We start from the raw sequence: 24,610 nt of genomic DNA on the forward strand, positions 1-24,610 counted from the left end.
CCGCACATGACCCTGTTTCGAACTTGACCTAGATATCATCAAGATGAACATTCAGACCAAATTTCATACAGATCCCATGAAAAATATGGTCTTTAGAGAGGTCACAATGTTTTTCTATTATTTGACCTACTGACCTAGTTTTTGATGGCACTTGACCCACTTTTGAACTTGACCTAGATATCATCAAGGTGAACATTCTGACCAATTTTCATGAAGATCTCGTGAAATATATCATGGCCTCTAGAGAGGTCACAGGGTTTTTCTATTTTTAGACCTACTGACCTAGTTTTTGACCGCACGTGACCCAGTTTCAAACTTGACCTAGATATCATCAAGATGAACATTCAGACCAACTTTCATACAGATCCCATGAAAAATATGGCCTTTAGAGAGGTCACAAGGTTTTTCTATTATTTGACCTACTGACCTAGTTTTTGACGGCACGTAACCCAGTTTCGAACTTGACCTATTTTTCATCAAGGTGAACGTTCTGACCAATTTTCATGAAGATCTTGTGAAATATATGGCCTCTAGAGAGGTCACAAGGTTTTTCTATTTTTAGACCTACTGACCTAGTTTTCGACGGCACGTGACCCAGTTTCGAACTTGACCTAGATATCATCAAGGTGAACATTCTGACCAATTTTCATGAAGATCTTGTGAAATATATGGCCTCTAGAGAGGTCACAATGTTTTTCTATTTTTAGACCTACTGACCTAGTTTTTGAAGGCACGTGACCCAGTTTCGAACTTGACCTAAATATCATCAAGATGAACATTCTGACCAATTTTCATAAAGATCCCATGAAAAATGTGACCTCTAGATTGGTCACAAGCAAAAGTTTACGGACGGACGCACGCACGGACGACGGACACTGTGCGATCACAAAAGCTCACCTTGTCACTTTGTGACAGGTGAGCTAAAAAGGGGCATAATTTTGTTAAACAAGGATGACACATGCCCCCGATGGCACTTTGAATGAATAGTTATGGCCGATGTTAGAGTTTAGGACCTTTGACCTACGAACCTGGGTCTTGCGCGCTACACGTCGTCTTACTGTGCCACACATTCATGCGTAGTTATTTTAAAATCCATGCATGAATGACAAAGATATGGACCGGACATGCCCATCATTGCACTATCATGAAATATGACCTTTAACGTCTAAGTGTGACCTTGACTTTTGAGCTACGGACCTGGGTCTTGCGCGCGACATGTCGTCTAACTGTGGTACACATTCATGCCAAGTTACTTGAAAATCCATCCATGGATGACAAAGATATGGACCGGACACGAATGCACTATCATGAAAAATGACCTTTAACATCTAAGTGTGACCTTGACCTTTGAGCTACGGACCTGGGTCTTGCGCGTGACATGTCGTCTTACTGTGGTACACATTCATGCCAAGTTATTTGAAAATCCATCCATGGATGACAAAGATATGGACCGGACACGAATGCACTATCATGAAAAATGACCTTTAACGTCCAAGTGTGACCTTGACCTTTGAGCTACGGACCTGGGTCTTGCGCGCGACACGTCGTCTTACTGTGGTACACATTCGTGCCAAGTTATTTGAAAATCCATCCATGGATGACCAAGATATGGACCGGACACGAAAATTGCGGACAGACTGACAGACCGACGGGACAAACTGAGACGGTTCAAAAACTATATGCCTCCCTTCGGGGGCATAAAGATAAAATAGAGTTATGGAACCTGCGCAATGCAAGTCAGTTTATCACAGTGAATTCAATCAATTCCCACATGTGGTTACCGAGATACAAGCTTACATACAAAACAAGAGCTGTCACTAATGGTGACAAATGCCCCCGCAACACCTTGACCTTTGACCTGGTGACCTTGACCTTTGACCTGGTGACCCCAAAGTCAGTAGGGGTGGTGTACTCAATAAGTACTATCAGCATGTGGTTTGAAGGTCCTGGGTCCAGTGGTTCACGAGTAAAGTGCCTTCATGCAAAAAGTTAATGTTGGCCCCTGTACCTTGACCTTTGACCTGGTGATCCCGAAGTCAGTAGGGGTGGTGTACTCAATAAGTTTTATCAGCATGTGAAGTCTGAAGGTCCTGGGTGCAGTGGTTCGCGCTTAAAGTGCCTTCATGCAAAAAGTTAACATTGGCCCCTGTGACCTTGACCTTTGACCTGGTGACCCCAAAGTCAGTAGGGGTGGTATACTCAGTAAGTACTATCAGCACGTGAAGTTTGAAGGAACTGGGTGCAGTGGTTCGCGAGTAAAGTGCCTTCATGCAAAAAGTTAACGTTGTGACTAACGAACTAACTAACGAACGAACGGACGGATGGACAGTTGAAAACTAATATGCCTCCCTTCGGGGGCATAAAAATTACCAAATCGGGACACTGATGTGGACGCCGATGCACAGACGAATCGAATACCTCTACCTATTCTTCAAATAGTCGAGCTAAACTGAGTTTCAGAATACACGACAGGTATAAAGTTTAACCACAGTGTAAACAAGAAAACAAATGTTAACCTACATACTTTGAGGTATAATTCTGGCGCCACTCTCATGTACAGATCCATGTTAAGGTCATTATGGTGTGTGATGAAAGGTTTGGCTGTGGCTCCTCCAGGTATCATGTTCATCATTGGTGTCTCTACCTGAAATATCAACCACAGTTGATACAGAACATCCGAGACAACATTCGAGTACATTTCAAGAACTTTTTTAATATTTTAATCTTAGTCAAAACAACTTTTATCAACTATTTTCAGAAAGCTTTACAGAAGAAATTGTAACATGCGTAAATTATAATAAAATGCAATAGAGACAGCGAAAAAAGACCGCTATGGGACTATCAAGTCAGGCTATCATATCATTTATCAAATTACCTTCAATTTACTCCTTCTTAAAAATGTTATTCTGTCCACTACTGAACATTTTAAAGGAGTTGTGGGAGAAACTCATGCAGTCCCCCTCCTCAAACTTTAACCACTGTTTCAGTTTTTTTTTTTCAAAAACTGATATCATTTTCAAGAATAACATAAAATTCAAGGACTTTTCAAGGTCTCCTCAAACCTTGTCAGCACTATTCTTCACTTTGCACAGCTTTTTTCATGATTAAGTCATTTACCACAGTGTAAAAAGCATGTGTTCTTTGCTTGGCAATTCTGTTTCTTCACCTTGTACACTTATTTTTTCATTTATGCTGGACCAGTTATATAATATTCTTCAGGAAAAAACAGTTAAGTGTGACTGCAAACTTTAGTATTTCAAAGTTCTTAATCAGACCCTGACAAGATTAATTCACAGATAACCCTGATCAATCTTTCACAACTTACCTCAAGAAATCCTAACTGGTCCATGAACCGCCTCAGATAATTGATGATTTTAGCTCTCACAATAAACTTGTTCCGTGTTGATTCATTTATTATAAGGTCTAAATATCTTTGCCTGAATCTTGTCTCCTGCAACAGCAAATGCATCAAATTAATACTTCCAGTTCTCTAAATGTCAATAATATTAAACATAAAATGGCAAAAATAGCTGGCATGATTACCTGCCTTCAACAAACAATTTACAAATCTATAAATGCAGGCATAAATTAGCTCAATTTTGTTTTCCTTTTTTCTGAAGAGAAATTAATTTAGCTTAAATTCAAACAATCACATATTTGTTTTTTGTTATTTTAGCATTATCACTAGTACAGTATGTTGGACTACTACAATTTTCACTAGTGGAGGAAGTTCCCGGGATACATGTACGGGTTCACACCTGGGCAAAACAAGCCAGCCAACTGGTCAACTACTGTATATTCATTTTCTTTTTGAAGGGGGATCCTTGTTTGCTTGTTTTGGATTAAGGGCTGTTTTTCAACAGTATTTCAGTTATGTAGCTGCAGGAACTTAACCTAACCAGTGTTCCTGGATTCTGTACTCTCTACAAGTCGCAGCCAACTTTTCCACCTGAATATGAGGTGCAACACAAAATTAATGATTTCTTACACGGTGTCTTTTCTTAAATTGTCAGAACATATGTTTCACTACCTCATCATCAATAGATCTATAGTCCTCATACTGAGCCAAGCAGACAGGCTTTTTTTGAAACCAGGTTCTTGCGTTTGGGGACCAGACCCACCAGCATCTGGCCATTTACAAGCATTGTAATCATCACAATTGCAAGGTTGAATTTCTGAGAGCTGCTGTAACTTAAGTTTTACTATCTCGGTGCTTTAAAAAGGAAAATAAATTACAAACCTTATCTTTAACACCAAAGTGCAATGTTGGAAGCTGGTGTAGACATGGTGACAGCAGTACAATTCTTTTTGGTATAATACTCAATTCTCCCTTCTTTGTTTTGCCTGAAAGCAATCACAGATCGAGTTATATTTTCAAAAGTTTACAAACTTGCTTTACAGTGAACATAAATTTTGTGTTTAAACATGGCAACTGGGCTGGGTTTTTTTAAGTATCATGAAACATGTATATTTTTTTTCTTCTCTTCTACCCTTAACATGCATATTTTACCTGTAAAAGTAAATTTACTTTGTTTCTTCCAAACAATTTCCTGAGGTGTTTGAGATTTTCAACATTTGTTTAAGAATCTTGAAAGGCAGGAATGTTGCAACATTCCCTTAACGCTAAAAGTATCTCACCTCTTCACCGTCCCACAAGGTATTCCCTTAACCAAACAATATCTTTTTTTGTTTGTAATGGGTTTAGTGCCACTTTTAAACAGAATTTCAGTTATGTAACATCAAGCAGTTAACCTAATCAGTGTTCCTTGAATCTGTTCTAACCAGTTCTTCACAAATAACTGCCAACATCTCAAAATGAATCAGAGGTGAAAGACAAACTGACTTCTGACACAATGTCTTTTATCAAATCGCCACAGTTTTCCCGGGAGACACAAGATCCAAAAATCTGTTCTCTCCGTATTGAGTTAAGTTGGCAGGCTCCAACAATATCTCCACTCTTCAAAAAACTGTTATACAAATTTACCTGGCATTCCCTCAACCCCAACAATATCTCCTCTCTTCACTTTCTCTATCATGTTGGCAAAGTCATCTTCTGATCCATAATATCTACAAGTAGTACAGTTAGCTTTTATCCAATGAATGAGTATCTTAACACTGTTTACATGAGGTGACCTGAACACAGTAAAACACTATTGCTGCCTGTAAAATATTGCATTGCCTAGCCTTTATTCTAAAAATAATCACCACTATATGCCAATCATTTTCAAGTGGAATTAGGCTGATATAAGATAAATTTCACCATATAAACATTAAACAATTTCAAATGGCAATTGTAAGAAGGCTACAGGGATTTTTTCTTCAAACTTTGCGGATGGCATCATTTCCGCAAAAATGGGAAGAAAATGCATCCTTTAATAAGGATTATGGGGAAAAATGATTGAAAGAACTGATACACTGTAACAAGATGCGAGTGAGGGCAGCAATTGTAGACCTGCTAATAGCCTTGATGTTTTGTTGTGCAAGATCATAATAAATTAGAAGATATTTTTAAAGAAATCTGACCTGAGACATACAGAACTTAGATCCCTGTGGGTTTTTGTGGGCAAATTGTGCATAAACTACTTTTCAATAAATGTAACAATTTTAACATATGTTGTTTCAATAACACCAAAAAGATGCATCTGCATCTTAATATTGATAGCCACAAATTATTCCATCCAGTTAATCATACGTTAACAATCATAATGTAAATGACTCGATTTGATCAACTGCACTGTCGAAAAGTGTAACAGTATTAGTAGTGCGCACCCTGGAGTCTCATCAGCAGTGAGTAATAATTTGGTAGCTTTTGAATGTTTTAATAAAACTTCTCTTTAAGTGATAATTCTTTTAATATGATTTTTAGGCGCAATTTTCAGATTCAACATTACTTTTCGTATATGTTCTGTAAACTGAAATTGGGAAATTTTTGCTGTCTACTTGTGGAAATTTTCATACAATTTTCAGCTGGGGACAAACTTAAGTTTACCAGGGTAACTTTATGAAGGGAAAAAATCCCTAGGCTATATTATATAGGAAGCTTCTCATTATTACACAAGACACAGTCGCTCTCATCTCAGAAATATCAATGCTGTATAAATCAAACACACATAAAATGTGAGTACATGTTCACATTTTTTTCGCAATACAAATTACTTAGACAGGACAGATGTTATTCAAAACATAAATGAAATTTGAAAATGTGTGAAATATCTACAAAGATAATTAAGTATTTCAACTTTTTGTGACAGCTCAAATACTCAGAAATATCAAGCTCTTACTTTGCATTTGCCATAATCTGTATTTTGACGGCTTCTGCTCGAAGATCATAAAACAGCAACTTTGCACCGCTTTCTCTTCTAGAATGTATTCTACCTGTGTAAAATAAAGACTTCTCAGTAAATGTGCTGAATAGTAATAATCTTAATATAAATCACTTTAAAAGTAACTAGAGATGCTTTTGAGAAAAGCGCATGTCTCCCACAATTGCCTAATCATCTGAATAGTAGTATATGAATCAACCATGCACAAAGACCTCAACTGCCTTATCAGACTTTGAGTGCTTTGATTATCAAAAACAAGTTTCAAGGGCCATAATTCCGAAGTCCGATTTGGCTAGTTATCGAACTTGACCGAGGACTTATTGGCAAACACATTTTGTTCAAGTTTGGTGCGAGATCAGATGAGAAATGTTCGACTTAAGAGTGCGGACAAGCTTTGTGGCAGAGTGACAGACAGACTGACAGACACACACACACACAGACAGGAGTAAATCAATGTCTCCCACACCACTGTGTGGTGGGAGACATAATGAGGGGTTGGGGTGTAATATTTTGAAACTGGGCAAGTAGTTTTAGAGAAGAGGATCTTAGAAGTGTTCCAACTAGCCACACAGTGAAAACTGGCAGCCATGATTCTTTAACCAAATAGAATATTTTAAAGAAATTTTGGGTCACCAAAGGAACATTTTTGTGAAATTATTTCAAAATCTGGAAAGTGGTTTCTGAGAAGACTTTTAAATTCATTTCCTTCTGGCTGCATGGCAATACAACCAGAATTCTGACCAAGACTTGAAGACATCTGAAATGGGTTCACTCGAACAATATTCCTTTGAAATTTGGCTGAAAATGGTTTAGAAGATTTTCTTTAACCCTTACCATGCTGGACACGTTTGATTCTGCCTTTGCGACCAGTGTAGACCAAGATCAGCCTGCACATCCGTGCAGTCGGATCATGGTCTACACTGTTCGCTATTCAGTCAGTAAATTTTCAGTAAACACCCCTTTAAATGATAAATGGTACTGCCCAAAAATGGAAAATGGACCAGTCCATTATTGAAATTTAGCATGGTAAGGGTTAAAGAAACATCAAACAATCCGAAAAGCTCACAATGAGCTCTCTCTCAAGTCTTTGTGCTCAGGTGAGCTGCGCTTAAAAACAGACCTACCGTCAAATTTTGCAAATGTTACTCTTAACCAATAGTTTCATTTTTAAGGCCCAGTAAGCAGTTTACTATCAGTTTGCTTACTGACTCTTTCCTAAAACAGAACAATTTATATCTGTATAATTAACAGCGAAATTTGGTCAAACTGTCATGCTGGACCTTTTATGTTCCAAGAAGAACATTAGCTTACCAGAAACACTAACTGTAGTATCTTCTTGGATGGTTCCATCACTTATATTGTTGTACTTTTCTATATACTCAACCAGTGACATTCCTACATGAAACTTGTGTGGATATGGGTTGTCGTTGGTTGCTTTCATATTGGCAACAGCTCTTGATCGCAATTTAAAATATTCCTGCAAAATTTAAACAGAAAATTTAGTAAGACCAATTAAAGACTCTGCTAAACTAATATATAATTTTAGGTATATAATTATGTGTTTTCAAAGCAACTCTTATGTAACACAATATTTACATAGCGTTATCTATTAATGGAATCAAGATGTGTATCACAGTGTGTCATTTACAGAATGTTTTGAAATACCAAGATAATGTCAAAACTATGAAAAAGCTTAGAAACCAGTAAGAATTATGCACTGCTATTGATGACAATTACAATAGCTAAAGATATCAAACAAATGGACCAAATGGTCCTAGGTCGCTCACCTGAGAACAGCTTGATCAAATTTAATGAATATCCTATTTTAAATGCGACCCCTTTTGCATAGGCAAGGTTTTTCTTTGATATGACCAGGTGACCTAGTTTTTGACCCAACATGACCCATATCTGAACTCGACCTAGTTTTCATCAAGACAAACATTCTGATCAAATTTCATGAAGATCACTGAAAAATGCAGCCCCTATTGCATACACAAGGTTATTCTTTGATTTGAATTTTGACAAGGTGACCTAGTTTTTGACCCAACAGGACCCATATTTGAACTTGACCTAAATTTCATCAAAGCAAACATTTTCATCAAATTTCACGAATATCCTGCCTAAAATGTAGCCCCTATTGCATTCACAAAGTTTTTCTTTGATTTTACTGGGTGACCTAGTTTTTGACCCCAGATGACCCCTATTTGTACTCCACCTAGATTTCATCAAGACAAACATTCTGATCAATATTCATGAATATCCAGTGTAAAATGGAGCCACTATTGCATACACAAGGTTTTTCTTTGATTTGACTGGGTGAGTTAGTTTTTGATCCTAGATGACCCATATTCGAACTTGACCTAGATTTTAACCAGACAAACATTCTGATCAAATTTCATGATGATCCGGTGTAAAATGCAGTCCCTATTGCATAAATAAGGTTTTCCTTTGATTTGACCGGGTGACCTAGTTTTTGACCCCAGATGACCCATATTCAAACTTGACCTAGATTTCATCAAGACAATTATTCTGACCAAATTTCATGAAGATCAATTGAAAAATACTGCCTCTATCGCATATGCAAGTTGTTTCTTTGATTTGACCGGGTGACCTAGTTTTTGACCCCAGATGACCCATATTCGAACCTGACCTAGATTTCATCCAGACAAACATTTTGATCAAATTTCATGAAGATCCAGTGTAAAATGCAGTCCCTATTGCATACACAAGGTTTTTCTTTGATTTGACCTAGCGACATAGTTTTTGACCCCAGATTACCCATATTCGAATCTGACCTAGACTTCATCAAGACAACCATTCTGACTAAATTTTACGAATATCCAGTGTAAAATGCAGCCACTATTGCGTACACAAGGTTTTTCTTTGATTTGACTGGATGGCCTAGTTTTTGATCCCAGATGACCCACATTCGAACTTGACCTAGACTTCATCCAGACAAACATTCTGATCAAATTTCATGAAGATCCCGTGTAAAATGCAGTCCCTATTGCAAACAGATGACCCATTTTCGAACTTGACCTAGATTTCATCAAGGTAATCATTCTGACCAAATTTCATGAAGATCAATTGAAAAATACAGCCTCTATCGCATACACAAGCTAAATGTTGACAGACGACAGACAGACAGACGCCGGACATAGAGCGATCACAATAACTCACCTGAGCAGCTAAAAACAAATACCTGCCACTCAACAATTAATTACAGTTAACCTACCCTGTGTTCATGGGTTTCTTACCAGCATTTAATAGGTTAGGATCGACAAGTTTCTGACATAATTAGCAGATGACACCCTACATGGATACTTAGCAAGTTACCGATATTAGCAGACAACTTCCCCACATGATCATTTTGCAAGTTACTGACATCAAATGACAACTTCCTCACATGAACACTCTGCAAGTTATCAACAGACAACTTCCCCTTATGAACACTTGACAACTTACTGACATTACCAGACAACTTGATGAATCAGAGGTGAATGACAAACACCCTCGGATGCAATGAATTGTTTACATCAATCTGACACTGTGTATAACAGGCACTACGACCGTGATTTGAGTTCTAGATCACTTATTTAAAGTCTTTTACACTGTGAGTTGAGCTAATGAAGCAGGCTGCTATTATAAAGAAAACAATAAAGATATCTACTGCTGCTACTTACATTAGGATCAATGTCCTCTTCCTTAATTTTCTCTGTCTTGCCTTCATTCTGTGCCTGCTGTTGTGCTGCCGCTAACTTCTCTGCCTTCTCCTTCGCTTTCTTCTCCTCCTTCAGCCTCCTCTTCAACTCACTGAAATATCATACATCAATGGTGAAATCATAAACCTCAATGGTGAAATGACAAATCTTAATGGCACAGCACTACAATAAAATCAGACATGGTTGTACAAGATTTATTTTCCATATATTCACTGTCCAAAGTCTCAAAATTAAACATCTGTAAAAATACTACTATTGTTACTATTTTAAATGTCCCTATTTCACATTACATATACAGCTTGACTATTCTTTCATGCAAAACAAATCAAAGCATTATAACAGCTACTAGTAATTTTTTATCTCACTAAAATATCTCATTTTATAGTATTCTCAAATTATTTTCATCCAACCGGAAATTTTAACCACCCAAACTCAGTCTAACTTTTTCTTTTTTTAAATAACTCCAGAATCTGATATCTTGCAAATAAAGTTAAAGTTGCACAATCATTGGGTACAAAATTTTAATGGCCTTAAGCAGGAGTGCTGTTTCATATTTTCTGTGCTGGTATATTTTTTTTAACAAACCATTGTCTTAGTAAATACACATTATAATTAGTCAACTGATATTAAACAATTTCTTGTACCAGTTTAATTCAAAATTTATGCTTAGTATGTAAAAGAAAAATCTATAAAAAATAAAATATTTAAGAAAATTCTTTTACTTTTTGCTGGTTTCATCACTTTCCGCCATCCTCCCTTATTAAAATTACAAGAAATCAGAACACTGTATAATGTGTAACTGTAGGGTTTTTCTGAAGAATGAGAAAATCTTGACTGTTTAACATATTTTAAACCCTGGGCTTCAACTGATTGCTATTGTAATACTGATTGCTATTGTAATATCATGCTTTCATAACATGATCAGCACTTCGTGGAATTAGAACAAAAAAATGATTTCATGTTATGCAATATATTTTTAACTGGGGGTTGTTCAATAACAGGTCATTTGATCAATTACTCACCGAAATATTTTAGATATAAATTTATCAGCAAGTCAATTTCATCAGAACTGATAACAAGAAACATGTTTGAGAAACATATTTGCTCCCTGCTCCCCTACATAATTTTATCTAACCCAATAAGGAAACTTTAAGACTAGGTTGTAACATGGGTTTTGTAATTACTGGTAGTAGTGGTTAAACTTTTAATAACCATTTGATTTTTAAACCATGTAAATTACCGTAACCCTATTGCAAGTGCCCTCGTCTGTGGCCTTCACTCTTGAGTGTACAAAAGGGGCCCTCATGAGTAATGTACCAATCCGTCACGGTCACGCATAAAATTTGTGTACAGTTTCATTGCAATCCACTGAACAAAAGCTAAGAAATGTAGTGTTCCTGACAGACAAACCAACTTATAGACACTGTCCAGGGCATGAAAAGCCTTTTTCTCTAATTTGTAACAAGAGAGACAAGATTGCCCTAGATCGCTCACTTGAGTTCCACAGATTGCCTCAACAATTTTGGTAGAGGATCACACACTGAAAATATCTGTGAAATTATTTTGAAATTGGGCAGCATTTTCAGACAAGATTTTTCAAGTTACTCGAAATACTGTACTCATATAATGATATATGAAGAATTGACTGATTCCTTGACTGGCCAAGTTTTCGACAAACTGGGATAATTTGAACAAAACTTGTTATAGTAGCCAAGATGTTTGCTCATTTTCTTTTACAAAGAGATATTTTAAACGGACCTCCTTTGCGAGATTGTAAAGGAAATCTTATTTTGGCATTAAATCATTCAGAAATCTTTTTTCGGCATTTAAGATCATTCAGACAGGTAGTGATCAAAGACTGCATATTATTTACAATACACTAAATTTGAAAAGCCCACTGCACAGCCTATTGTAATGCACATGCAAGATCAATTGAGCATATGTATACCAAGCTGAAGTTGCCAATTTTCTCAATTCTGGTTTTTACATACCTAGTGCAAGAGGACAAATCTCTCATACAGAATTTAACTTGTTTTATCTTAAAAAAAAGAACTCCTTGTGATGTGGCCACCTACAGTAGATTATATAAATGCCCATGCTGATCAAATGCTCACTCCGATTGTCTCACGGCAAGGATATAAACACTGCATGGTTCTCAGTATAAAACTTGCAAGGTTCAACCAGGAAGTAATATAATATTTTTAACAATTTATCTGACGTACATTGACGTATATGTAATATCTCAATATAGAAATTTTAGTATGAGTTTCAATAAATTAATTGGAATTGAACCATACAATGTTCAATTACCCTGTGCAATTTAAATTTGTATAGTTTTTTTGTTGTTAGCTCACCTGTCACAGAGTGACAAGGTGAGCTTTTGTGATCGCGCGGTGTCCGTCGTCCGTCCGTCCGCGCGTGCGTGCATGCGTCCGTAAACTTTTGCTTGTGACCACTCTAGAGGTCACATTTTTCATGGGATCTTTATGAAAGTTGGTCAGAATGTTCATCTTGATGATATCTAGGTCAAGTTCGAAACTGGGTCAAGTGCCTTCAGAAACTAGGTCAGTAGGTCTAAAAATAGAAAAACCTTGTGACCTCTCTAGAGGCCATGTATTACATAAGATCTTCATGAAAATTGGTCAGAATGTTCATCTTGATGATATCTAGGTCAAGTTTGAAACTGGGTCAGGTGCCATCAAAAACTAGGTCAGTAGGTCTAAAAATAGAAAAACCTTGTGACCTCTCTAGAGGCCATATATTTCACAAGATCTTCATGAAAATTGGTCAGAATGTTCAACTTGATGATATCTAGGTCAAGTTCGAAACTGGGTCACGTGCCATCAAAAACTAGGTCAGTAGATCTAAACATAGAAAAACCTTGTGACCTCTCTTGAGGCCATATATTTCACAAGATCTTCATGAAAATTGGTCAGAATGTTCATCTTGATGATATCTAAGTTAAGTTCGAAACTTGGTCACGTGCCCTCAAAAACTAGGTCAGTAGGTCTAAAAATAGAAAAACCTTGTGACCTCTCTAGAGGCCATATATTTCATAAGATCTTCATGAAAATTGGTCAGAACGTTCACCTTGATGATATCTAGGTCAAGTTTGAAACTGGGTCACGTGCCTTCAAAAACTAGGTCAGTACGTCAAATAATGGAAAAACCTTGTGACTTCTCTAAAGGCCATATTTTTCATGGGATCTGTATGAAAGTTGGTCTGAATGTTCATCTTGATAATACCTAGGTCAGATTCGAAACTGGGTCACATGCGGTCAAAAACTAGGTCAGTAGGTCTAAAAATAGAAAAACCTTGTGACCTCTCTAGAGGCCATATATTTCATGAGATCTTCATGAAAATTGGTCAGATTGTTCACCTTGATGATATCTAGGTCATTTTTGAAAGTGGGTCACCTACTGTCAAAAACTAGGTCAGTAGGTCAAATAATAGAAAAACCTTGTGACCTCTCTAGAAGCCATATTTTTCATGGGGTCTGTATGAAAGCTGGTCAGAATGTTCATCTTGATGATATCTAGGTCAAGTTCGAAAGTAGGTCATGTGCCATCAAAAACTAGGTCAGTAGGTCAAATAACAGAAAAACATTGTGACCTCTCTAAAGGCCATATTTTTCACAAGATCTTCATGAAAATTGGTCTGAATGTTCATCTTGATGATATCTAGGTCAAGTTCGAAACAGGATCATGTGCGGTCAAAAACTAGGTCAGTAGGTCTAAAAATAGAAAAATCTTGTGACCTCTCTAGAGGCCATACTTGTGAATGGATCTCCATAAAGATTGGTCAGAATGTTCATCTTGATGATATCTAGGTCAAGTTTGAAACTGGGTCACGTGCCTTAAAAAACTAGGTCAGTAGGTCAAATAATAAAAAAAACCTTGTGACCTCTCTCAGGCCTTTTTTTATGCTGATTTTAGGGCCGAAATTCGGCCCCATTCCCCAATCTAAAAAGTATACTTTTTTCCCCACCTTGGCCAAAAATTCCCCATGCAAAAAAAATGAAATTAGTTTTGATTTTCAGTCCTGATTTTAACAACTTTTCAGCAAATATATTCCTCCAAACAATGATTTCGCGACGTAAATTTCCCCTCCAAAAGGGACCTGGTACCCTCCCCCAAATTTACAAAAAAAGGGCTGCCTCTCTTGAGGCCATACTTTTCATGGGATCTGTATGAAAGTTAGTCTGAATGTTCATCTTGATGATATCTACCGTATAACCCCGTTTAAACGCCCCCGGGGGCAATGCATTTTACGAAAAATTTGATCCGAACAATGTCAGTAACTCGTATAAACGCCCCCCTATTCATACCAATTCATGCACTGACATAACCCGATACGTAATCGTACTGGGAATCTGTGTAAAGTCGCGCGCTGAGTGACATCATCCGAGTTAAATTCGATCAATACTGTAGCGTTTATAGCGTGGCATATTCAGTACTTTAATACACACAGTAGATTTATTTGTGCCATGCCTGTTGACGTGTTTAAAAGTTTGTGTTAATAAAGTGTGTTTTTTTTTGAAATTCATTTGTATTGTTATGGAATTGTTATTATCTGGATATTATTGTGTTGGATCTAGGACCAATTTTTGAAGGTAAGATTTTTTCATTTTCCCCAAAAAACATGGGGGGGGAGTGGGGGGCGTTAATTAGAGGGGGGGCGTTAATACGGAGTTATACAGTAGGTCAAGTTTGAAAATGGGTCAACTGCGATCAAAAACTAGGTCAGTAGGTCTAAAATTATTAAAATCTTATGACCTCTCTAGAGGCCATATTTTTCAATTGATCTTCATGAAAATTGATCTGAATGTTCACCTTGATGATATCTAGGTCAGTTTCGAAACTGGGTCACGTGCGGTCAAAAACTAGGCCAGTAGGTATAAAAATAGAAAAACCTTGTGACCTCTCTAGAGGCCATATTTTTCATGAGATCTTCATGAAAGTTGGTCTGAATGTTCATCTTGATGATATCTAGGTAACTTTCAAAACAGGGTCACGTACCTTCGAAAACTAGGTCAAATAATAGAAAAACCTTGTGACCTCTCTAGAGACCATATTTTTCAACGGATCTTCATGAAAATTGGTCAGAATTTTTATCTTGATAATATCTAGGTCAAATTTAAAACTGGGTCACATGAGCTCAAAAACTAGGTCACTATGTCAAATAATAGAAAAAACGACGTCATACTCAAAACTGGGTCATGTGGGAAGAGGTGAGCGATTCAGGATCATCATGGTCCTCTTGTTTTTATTGGTCAGTATGCAAACAAAAAAACTCTACTTTCAAATTCAACCAATTATTTTATCAATTTTATCCTGCACTAATGACTATGATAGCAAATTTGAAAATGTGTGAATCTCAAGGTAAGCAACACAATTCATTTCAACATCAAGAACCAATGCAGTGAATATATACCATACCTGGACTCATTTTTAAGAGCAAATGGAGTTGAATGCAAAGTACGACACTGGTTCCCAGGTGCCAGCCTATAAACATCTTGTGCGCTGACTGCTGCTGCATTTAATCCAGTTGTTTTATGGTGGAAATATTTCACTTGTTTTGATGTTATAGTGTCCAACACTTTAAATAATCTTTGCCACGCTTTAAATGCTGACATACTTTGGTATAAAACTGCCTACATGAAATGTCTGTATCTGTCACAAGGCTTAGCTGCTAGCTTTTCAGTACAAAAGATTCGGACCAAAACAAAGTTATAGACTCGTTTCACAAAATCTGAACTTAAGAGGAAGGTGTTTCACGAAAATCCTTAATCTATTTTCTCTTCATACTGCCTCACACCTCCCACAAGTAAAATGGGCAGTGTGCATGCCAGCTTTTATTACAGCTAAAAATATAACAAGAGCTGTCTAATAACAGAATGCTTGACTATTTGAAGCCCTTCCACTTAATACAAGCTTACATGCAAAAGCTTAGCGAAATAGTCCAAGTTAAAAAAAGGGGCATAATTATGCCACATTGTCAGCCAGCGTTTTAAAACTTGCCATTTGAGGTCATCCCATAAATTATGATAACGTAAAAACATGAGCACTGCCTGTGGGTGCCAACGCTCGTCTGCAATAGCTGGACAATATGATTGTAAGATAAGAGTTATAGTTCAGATTTTCTAAGTACAAAAAGGCCATAATTCTGACAAGATGCAAATCAGAGTTATGGTTCTTAAGTCTACATTGTCCCCAAATGATTATAAACAAGTGTGCAAAGTCTCAAAGATGTAGCTCTTATAGTTTTTGAGAAAAGTGACCTAAATAAAAATTTAACCAAGAAACTCAAATTTTCTAAATTCTAAATTTAACCAAAAGCTCAATTTTTCTAAAATCTAAGTACAAAAGGGCCATAATTTTGACAAAATGCAAATCAGAGTTATAGTTCTTGGCCTACATAGTCTTCTTATCATGATTAACAAGTGTGCAAAGTTTCAAAGCTGTAGCTCATAGTTTTTTAGAAAAGGTGGACTTAAACAAAAATTTTAACCAACGGAGACGATCGAGTGACAACAATACCTCACACATGTAGATTTTTTTTCAAAAATCGGACAAGCTAAAAAAACATACAGAGAATCTTAAAACATTCTGTCAAGTAATCCCCAAGATACATGTTTGCAAATGACAAATTTATGTAAAGTTTAAAAGCATCTGACCTACTAGTTTTTGAAGAAACCTTTTTACATGCAGAAGTTTTAACCTGAAATTTTAAATAAGAGCTGTCTGTAAGACAGCGCACTCCACTATTCAGCAATTTGACAGTAAAATAAATTTATGTCTCAATAAGAGACCTCTATTTAAAAGGAAGATACACCAAGTCATTATCTTATATTGTACTAACGTTATATCCAGAATGTAAAGATTGCCAAAATATTTTGGCATAATTCTTTCAAAAATACAATTAGAATGATGGGGAGTGTAACCACACAGTCATGCAGATGATGATTATAAAGAAATATTTTTAATTTCATTATCTTTTAAGATATGTCTATAAACAAAGCTTTCGAAAAAAATTTAACATGAAAATAATTCCAAATATAACTTGACCTTAACCTTGGATATAATGGGCCCAGCCCCTGCACATTGTTTGTATGCTGGACAATGTTCATGTGAAGTTACAGTAAGATATAAGCAATAGTAACAAAGATATGACAAAAACAAAGGTTGCCGAAGAAATAATCTAAGTATAACACCTTGGTGACCTTGACCTTATGTATAATGGGCCCAGCCCCTGCACATACTTTGTATGCTGGACAATGTTTATGTGAAGTTACAGTAAGATATAAGCAATAGTGACAAAGATATGACAGAAAAACAAAGGTTGCCAAAAACTTTAAACCTTTAAAATAACCAAAGTATAACACCTTGGTGACCTTGACCTTGGGTATAATGGGCCCAACCCCAGCACATACTTTGTTTCAGGGTTTTTTCTAGCTAATTTGGGAACATAGCCTATACCCCCAAAATTGGGAATTTTGACGCATAAATGTTCCAAATTGGGAAATGTTTGACTTTTAAGTCCCATAGGATATAGTAAAGATGTGTTTATGCACTTTCTTATACACTTGTTTCACATTGTACAACCTCTTTAACATACTGCCATTACAAAATTGTCCATAATTTGGTCAATGTTTGTGCAATTTTGATGAAATTTTTTTCAGAATGTAGATTGGGAATTTTTGTACTAATTTTGGGAAAAATACATACTTTTTGGCATTGGGAATATAGCCGAATAACGGCTATAAAAACGGCCGAAAAAAAACCCTGTGTTTGCATGATGAACAATGTTAATGTGAAGTTACAGTAAGATATAAGCAATAGTAACACAGAAGAACAGGGCTCCAGATAACTTTTTTGGCCTATGAGTATTTACTCGTCATATTTTTTGTGAACGAGTAAAATGTATAAGTCTGATATTGACTGGGAGTAATTTTACTCCTGAAAATTTGTAAATGTGGAAAAAAAACAGAAATCAGTTTGTAACATATTTATTGGGTGTAACACCCACGCATTTCTTTGCAGTTCAGTTTCAATTCAACATCTTAAGTTTTTGCTTCTTTTTTCTCCCTTGGCGTGCTTTGGCTTCACACTCCCTACCGAATCCAATAGAATATTCAAGATACCTTTAGCTATGTTTTGGGGATCATTTTTGTTGGTTTAAAGAATGCGTAGTGTTTGTTCACTTTTACATTCTTAGAAAGAGATATTTTTGTTGTTTACTCCTAATCGGAAGTTGATATTTTAAATCGACACCGCTTTAAAATACACTACCGTACCATCAATATTAATTCCCAGCTATTTGATATACGCAGGCATCGAGTGTAAAAAATAGTTTAACATAGGTTTATAGAGTACCATTCAATGCGTGTGTATGTTCAATGTAGGAGAATTAATGCCGACCGTACTCTGTTACATAAAGCATCCAGACGATTCAGATCTTGTTTACGCTAGTAAAAAGTCATTGTATGAGTTTCTGTAATTTCATATACGTTTTTATACGCTTAAAAAATATCAGACATGCGTATATGCATTATTTCAAAGCGTAATTTACACTGATACGCATCTTTTCTGGAGCCCTGAAAGAACAAACGTTGCCGAAAAACATTAACCAAGAGAGCTCACGCCGACGCCGGGGTGAGTAGAATAGCACCCCTATTCTCTGAATAGTGGAGCTAAAAAGGACACAATCTTGACAAAATAAAAGCTAGTTATGTAACTTGCCCCATGAAGTCAACTTGTGATGCCAAAGGCAAAGTGGGTCCCGGCATATTGCTGGGGGTAAGGTATAATTGGTCTTAACCCTTTACCACATCGATACGTTTATCACCGTATCTATCGATTACCGAACAGAAACGTATTGACCCGAGTCTATCGGTTCCCCGATAGAAACGTATTATACCGATTAACGGCCATTTGAACAGAATCGTTTTATCCCGTGTCTCATAATCAATCGCTTTATTTTCGTTCTTTTCCTAAAGAAACAAATTCCGGATGTTTACTAACTCAAAATATGGGATTTCGTCATCATTATTTACGTACAAGATCATGTGGTTACTATTTAAATTTATCAAGTACTTTGCAAAGAAAGACACCGGGGTTTTTTCCTACATGTGCACGACGCTACGTCATGGAAAATTACCGAGAAAACTGCTTGCAACTGGCCGGTTCGCGGGCTTTCCTCGTTCTAAAAATAACAACCATTTAACATCAAAGTATTTTTAAATGTGTTAGGTCATGAAGGTCACGCGTGATACATGCAGATTTCCCCTAAACAACAATTTGTGTATACGATGGCTTGGAATTTATGGCCTTACATAACGGGAAGTGTTAATCAAAACAGAAGGACCGCGGCTTTCAAATATTTTATGACACCCCAAGAGTTAATTGCAGCGGAAGTCACCCGTGATGTACCGACGTTTGATCATCAAAATATTACGTAATATTATCTTAAAAACATTTTAATTTTTAGCACAAGAATATTGTAGTCGGTTACGAGTCTCGATCTCAGCGATCTTTTTGCACTTTCAGAAATTTTACGATCCGTTATTTTTGTAGTGTTATTCAGTTTGAGGGTTGTTTTTTTATATAAATACTTACCGATTCCGATTCGGAAGATAAGTCTATTAACTATAAATCAAACTTTCAAACATCAAAATGAAATTGTATATGAATTTCAATGTGAAAGTAATCCAAAACAGAATTTTATGCCTAAAAAAATATATTCCCGTACTTTAACACTTTATATCTTCGAAACTCAAAGAGAAACTACAATAAATTTTGTATCATCGGAAAGAGAATTTAAATTGCTATAAACTTTATATTGACAAAAATAATGTCAAACTTACAGAAAATATTAAAATAATGACATTTTTAACATAGGTGTGTGTAATCACAAAATAATGCCAACACCTCTGTTCAGATAAGACAGTCACCTTTATCAGCCATATACCGATTATTGATTATTGATTATCACTTATCAGTGTTATGTAAAAGAGGTTACTCTGGCTTCTGTTCTGTGTGGTAAAGGGATAAAATAGGGTCGCTCAAAAGCTCTACAAGGCTTATGTTCATTGTTTCACAAAGCGATGGTAAATAAAATTTACCTGTTTCAACTGTTTCGACCATTCCAACACGCCCGGTAATCTCCAGAATCATAACCTTTCGGTTATGTATGAAAATGCTTCTGCTGTGATTTCCGGTTATGATGGTTTTCACGTAAAAACAGTGACACAGGTAAGGAATTCTTACGTTTTCTTTCTAATATTACTAAAAATTAAAAATCAGCGAATGCTATTCGATGCACGATTGAACAATGATTACATACATACCAGATTTTCCGTGCAGTGACTAACTGTTTGCTTCCTGTCAACTTTAGAAGTTGTACACATGATGACATTTTAGCGTTTCTGTGCCACCCATACCGCTTTTTGCTATTGTTTTCGAACACATACGTTTTCTTGTGGCAAATAGTCGGCGTCAGTCTATCAATTATACACAAACGTTTCAATTTATACCCACAAAAATGTATGAGAGCGTTGTTTACGACGGAAATATTACAGTTTATAAGGTGTTATGATTCGGTTGATGATGTTATGATTCTTCAAAGGGGGTTATGATTCTTCGTTTAACAATATGTGCCGCAGGAAATCCAAATCATTTCTGTCATGAAAAGCAAAATTAAGCCATGGATGTGCAGATTACCGTAACTACATTGAATGTCTTATTTGTTGTCGCTAATATCATTTCCATTATCTCAGTTGTTTTACGATAAAGTCGCGCTTTAAATTTTCATATTAGAAATTATATCGTAGGAAATTTCAATATTTTCAATTGTCATTACTTTTTTTTTAAGGTACCACATATACAAAAAAAAGATAAAAAGAACGTAAATATTAAAAAATATGTTCTAAAATTAAGGAACGTGGAATTGAAAAAGACACTCAGCTGCAATGTGTTTGCAGCATGTCTGTCACTGCCGTTTAAAATCTTAGAGGAAGGCATTCATTAATGTTTTAAGGACTTGTTGCCCAGTCGTCTTTGCTTTACTTCTTTATGCTGTGTATATGAGCTGTTATTAAAAATATGTAAAATAAAATATGATTAAACTAAACTACGTCTTTCATTTTCATTTATATATATAAGAAAAAGAAAAGAAGACACAAACTTATAGCTACACAATGAAAATCCATAAAACTTAACCTGAAGTACATTTTTGTACACTTGAAAATGTCTACAGTTCACTTAGGTCACCTTGCAATGTCAAACAGGTAAACTTTCAACCCAGCTCAAAGACATGACAGAGTAAAGCCAAAGTGGTGTTTTTGGGGTTTTTTTTTTTAACAACCTGAACATTTTTTGTGGTCCAACGGACCAGCTAGCTTTCACGATTCTCTTCTCCGTCCGAAAAAAACACTGTCCCCGTGTCATCGGACCAGCGTTTGTGTGTCGATCCAAGCATTTGTGGTTAAATTCCGTTTCGACAGATATTGTTTTACGAAGAATCATAACCCCCTTTGAAGAATCATAACATCATCAACCGAATCATAACACTTAATTAACTACAATATTTCCGTCGTAAACAACGCTCTCATACATTTTTGTGGGTATAAATTGAAACGTTTGTGAAACATTGATCGACTGTCGCCGACTATTTGCCACAAGGAAACGTATATGTTCGAAAACAATAGCAAAAAGCGGTATGGGTGGCACAGAAACGCTAAAATGTCATCATGTATACAAGTTCTAAAGTTGACAGGAAGCAAACAGTTGGTAGCTGCACGGAAAATCTAGTATGTATATAATCATTGTTCAATAGTGCATCGAATAGCATTCGCTGATTTTTAATTTATAGTAATATTAGAAGGAAAACGTAAGAATTCCTTACCTGTGTCACTGTTTTTACGTGAAAACCATCATAACCGGAAATCACAGCAGAAGCATTTTCATACATAACCGAAAGGTTATGATTCTGGAGATTACCGGGCGTGTCCAAGGACCAAATTTAAAAAAATAATGTAACATGTGCATATAGAAATGATCTGGGACATATTTTTGCACCAATTTCTGATATAACCTACCAAATAACGGAAACAAAAAAATCTTGGGCGGAAACTTCAGATGAAAATAATGAATTTTTATGAAGCAGGCCCCTGATTTTGTATCATACTTGAAAAATGTTAGAATCTGTATGTGGAGACAGGGTACCCTAAAATTATCAGCCATGTCACATCTTGTAAATTTGACAATAAATACCAAAGCAGGCTGTATCCTTTCAGTTTGGTAAACATCAACTCTCCTAACACTGTGTTTACCACCCCCCCCACAACCCCCCAAGTGAACTGTAAATGGGACTGGGACTTCACTAGGACAAATGTGTCAAGAAATGTTTGAATTGGGATTGTTCAAAAAATGATATTTTTTATTAATTGTAAATTGGGATTGTTCAAAAAATGATATTTTTTTATTAATTGTAAATTGGGATTGTTCAAAAAATGATATTTTTCATTAATTGTTATATTTATCGTCATAAATGTGTTTAACATCTAGCCTGCTGGTGGCAAGTGATTTTGCCAGTTCAAGACCAGTCTGCACATCAGTGCATGATCATGGTCTGCACTGTTTGCTATTCAAGCAGTAATTTTTCAATGAACATCCCTTTGAATAATAATTAAGTAGTGCCCGAACTGAATGGTGGACCAGTCCATTTTAGAAATTTAGCAGGGCAAAGGTTACTTAGCTTACTGCCTTGTGTTGCAAATGTTTAAGGTTTCATTGCTACAGTCCTGACTCAAGAAGAAATAAAAATAACTTCAAATGGTAATATTACTATTAGCAATGGGGAAAAATACTATTTTCCCCAACTTAAGCATTGACACATCAATTTACTGTGACAAAAAGGAATAATTTTTTTCTAGTATCATGTTCAAACTGCTGCAAATGGGCTATTCCAGAAAATATCCCCCCGAAGTAGTAGTTTTTTGAACTGGGGGTGTCTTGAGGGAAGGAGTGTGTGTGTGGGGGGTCTTTAAATGGGGTTATTTGGAGTGACCAGACAGGGTTGGCATTAAAGCGGGAAATACTCATATTTCTTCTTCTTCCGGATAAAGTACAGGGCCCACTCTGGAGCATCGACGCACCTAGTGAACTACAGACAAGGTGACTGCGAGGTGCATTGTGCAGATTAAAAACGATAAAATCATTAAGTGCATCTAGTGTTGGAGGCCCTGGAGTCCTGCGTCTAAGGTCTGGGACATGGCAACTTCTTCCAGAAGCCGATTCCAAAGTCGAATGGCAGATGGAAAGGAGGAATGGCAGAGTAGTACTGTACAACAGAATGGTACATAGTACTTCAAGGAACGACCTCGAGTTGAGAGTGCGGCAGGGTGGAAATATGCCGATGCAGGTATGTCCACGAGACAATGCGTGATCCTGTACACTAGGATAAGCTTGCTGTCAGCTTTAGTACGCTGTTGGAGTGATTGCCATCCTAGAGTGGTAATCATCTGGCTGGTATAGTCAAAATAATTCGACGTTCAGATTGTTTTATATTTGTGACGGGCAATCTAAACGTCAAAACTTTGAAGGACCAAAATAATGGAAATTAAATCACAGTACACAGTCATGTAAAGTTATTGTTATGGCATGTAAACACACGGTAAACGTTGACTGTGTACAGTACATACAAAGGTTTAAATCACCAGAAAATTCGTAATTTTGGATATTATTTGATAATTTTAACATAGATTAATGAGGAATTGAATCCCCTTTTCGATACATGTAAGTTATATTTTAATTTATGGCCAATTCGTGAAATAATCGACATTTAAACCTATAACATGTAAAGCGTCGGCAGCGATGAAAATTTCAACGGAAGTTGCTTCAACTATTTTGGTCATTCGAGTGTTTGACGCGAGTGGAGATATTGCCCATATGAAAAAAATATCTCATTATTTCCTAAGATCACGTCAAATAAGTTGGACTACAGGCTGGTACTATACTGGTGGTGCGACCAAATAGAGAGGGGGATTTTTTTAGGAAGAGGGGGCACTTACTGTATGAGGTAACCGTGGTAAGTGGGGCAGTAAAATGTCTTCATCAGAGGGGGTCATTTTCTTAAAGGTGGATAATCAGATTTTGGCCATGTAACGGATTTGTTCGAAACTTTAGCATCTGATCATTTACACTCATTTATGTTCACTTAACACTTAATAAAAATTAGATTTTCACTGGAGGTATTTTTAAAATTTCATTTTCCTATCCTGGTTGCCCAACCAAGATAGAGTTATTTAATCATAAGTATAAATTTGATAAACATACCTTGCCTAAGAAAATGTATAAATATTAGACATATTGTAATATATTTGTAAAGTATTTGCATTAAAAATTATGTATTTAGATGGAATTCATTAGAAACGCAAGTTTGAAAAATTATTATTACCTCCCTTTGCCTATCTTGGTTGCGCAACCAAGATAGATTGGAAATAAATGAATTCAGAAGCTACACACAGCTTTTAAACTTGCATTTTGGTTCAGATTGTTCAATAG

General features: G+C 36.2%; 1 protein-coding gene across 3 annotated transcripts in view; it reads right to left on the minus strand.

Annotated features, from left to right (window-relative positions):
* The window catches only part of LOC123548349 (lysine--tRNA ligase-like), a 47,519-nt gene that overhangs the window by 16,247 nt on the left and 6,662 nt on the right, over positions 1-24,610 (minus strand). Inside the window, exons 2-9 of one of the 3 annotated variants that reach the window (XM_053546511.1) lie at positions 15,485-15,909; positions 10,007-10,136; positions 7,635-7,800; positions 6,282-6,375; positions 4,985-5,067; positions 4,241-4,344; positions 3,326-3,451; positions 2,525-2,644 (exon numbers count right to left, since the gene is read on the minus strand). In XM_053546511.1, the coding sequence (XP_053402486.1) occupies positions 2,525-2,644; positions 3,326-3,451; positions 4,241-4,344; positions 4,985-5,067; positions 6,282-6,375; positions 7,635-7,800; positions 10,007-10,136; positions 15,485-15,681 (1,020 nt within the window). In that variant the 5' untranslated portion in view covers positions 15,682-15,909. Of the gene's footprint in view, positions 1-2,524; positions 2,645-3,325; positions 3,452-4,240; positions 4,345-4,984; positions 5,068-6,281; positions 6,376-7,634; positions 7,801-10,006; positions 10,137-10,767; positions 10,924-15,484; positions 15,910-24,610 lie in introns of those variants that run through there. The other 2 variants (XM_053546513.1, XM_053546512.1) reach the window with 2 other exon arrangements.

Source organism: Mercenaria mercenaria, chromosome 6, assembly GCF_021730395.1.
Source record: "Mercenaria mercenaria strain notata chromosome 6, MADL_Memer_1, whole genome shotgun sequence".
Lineage (NCBI taxonomy): Eukaryota > Metazoa > Mollusca > Bivalvia > Venerida > Veneridae > Mercenaria > Mercenaria mercenaria.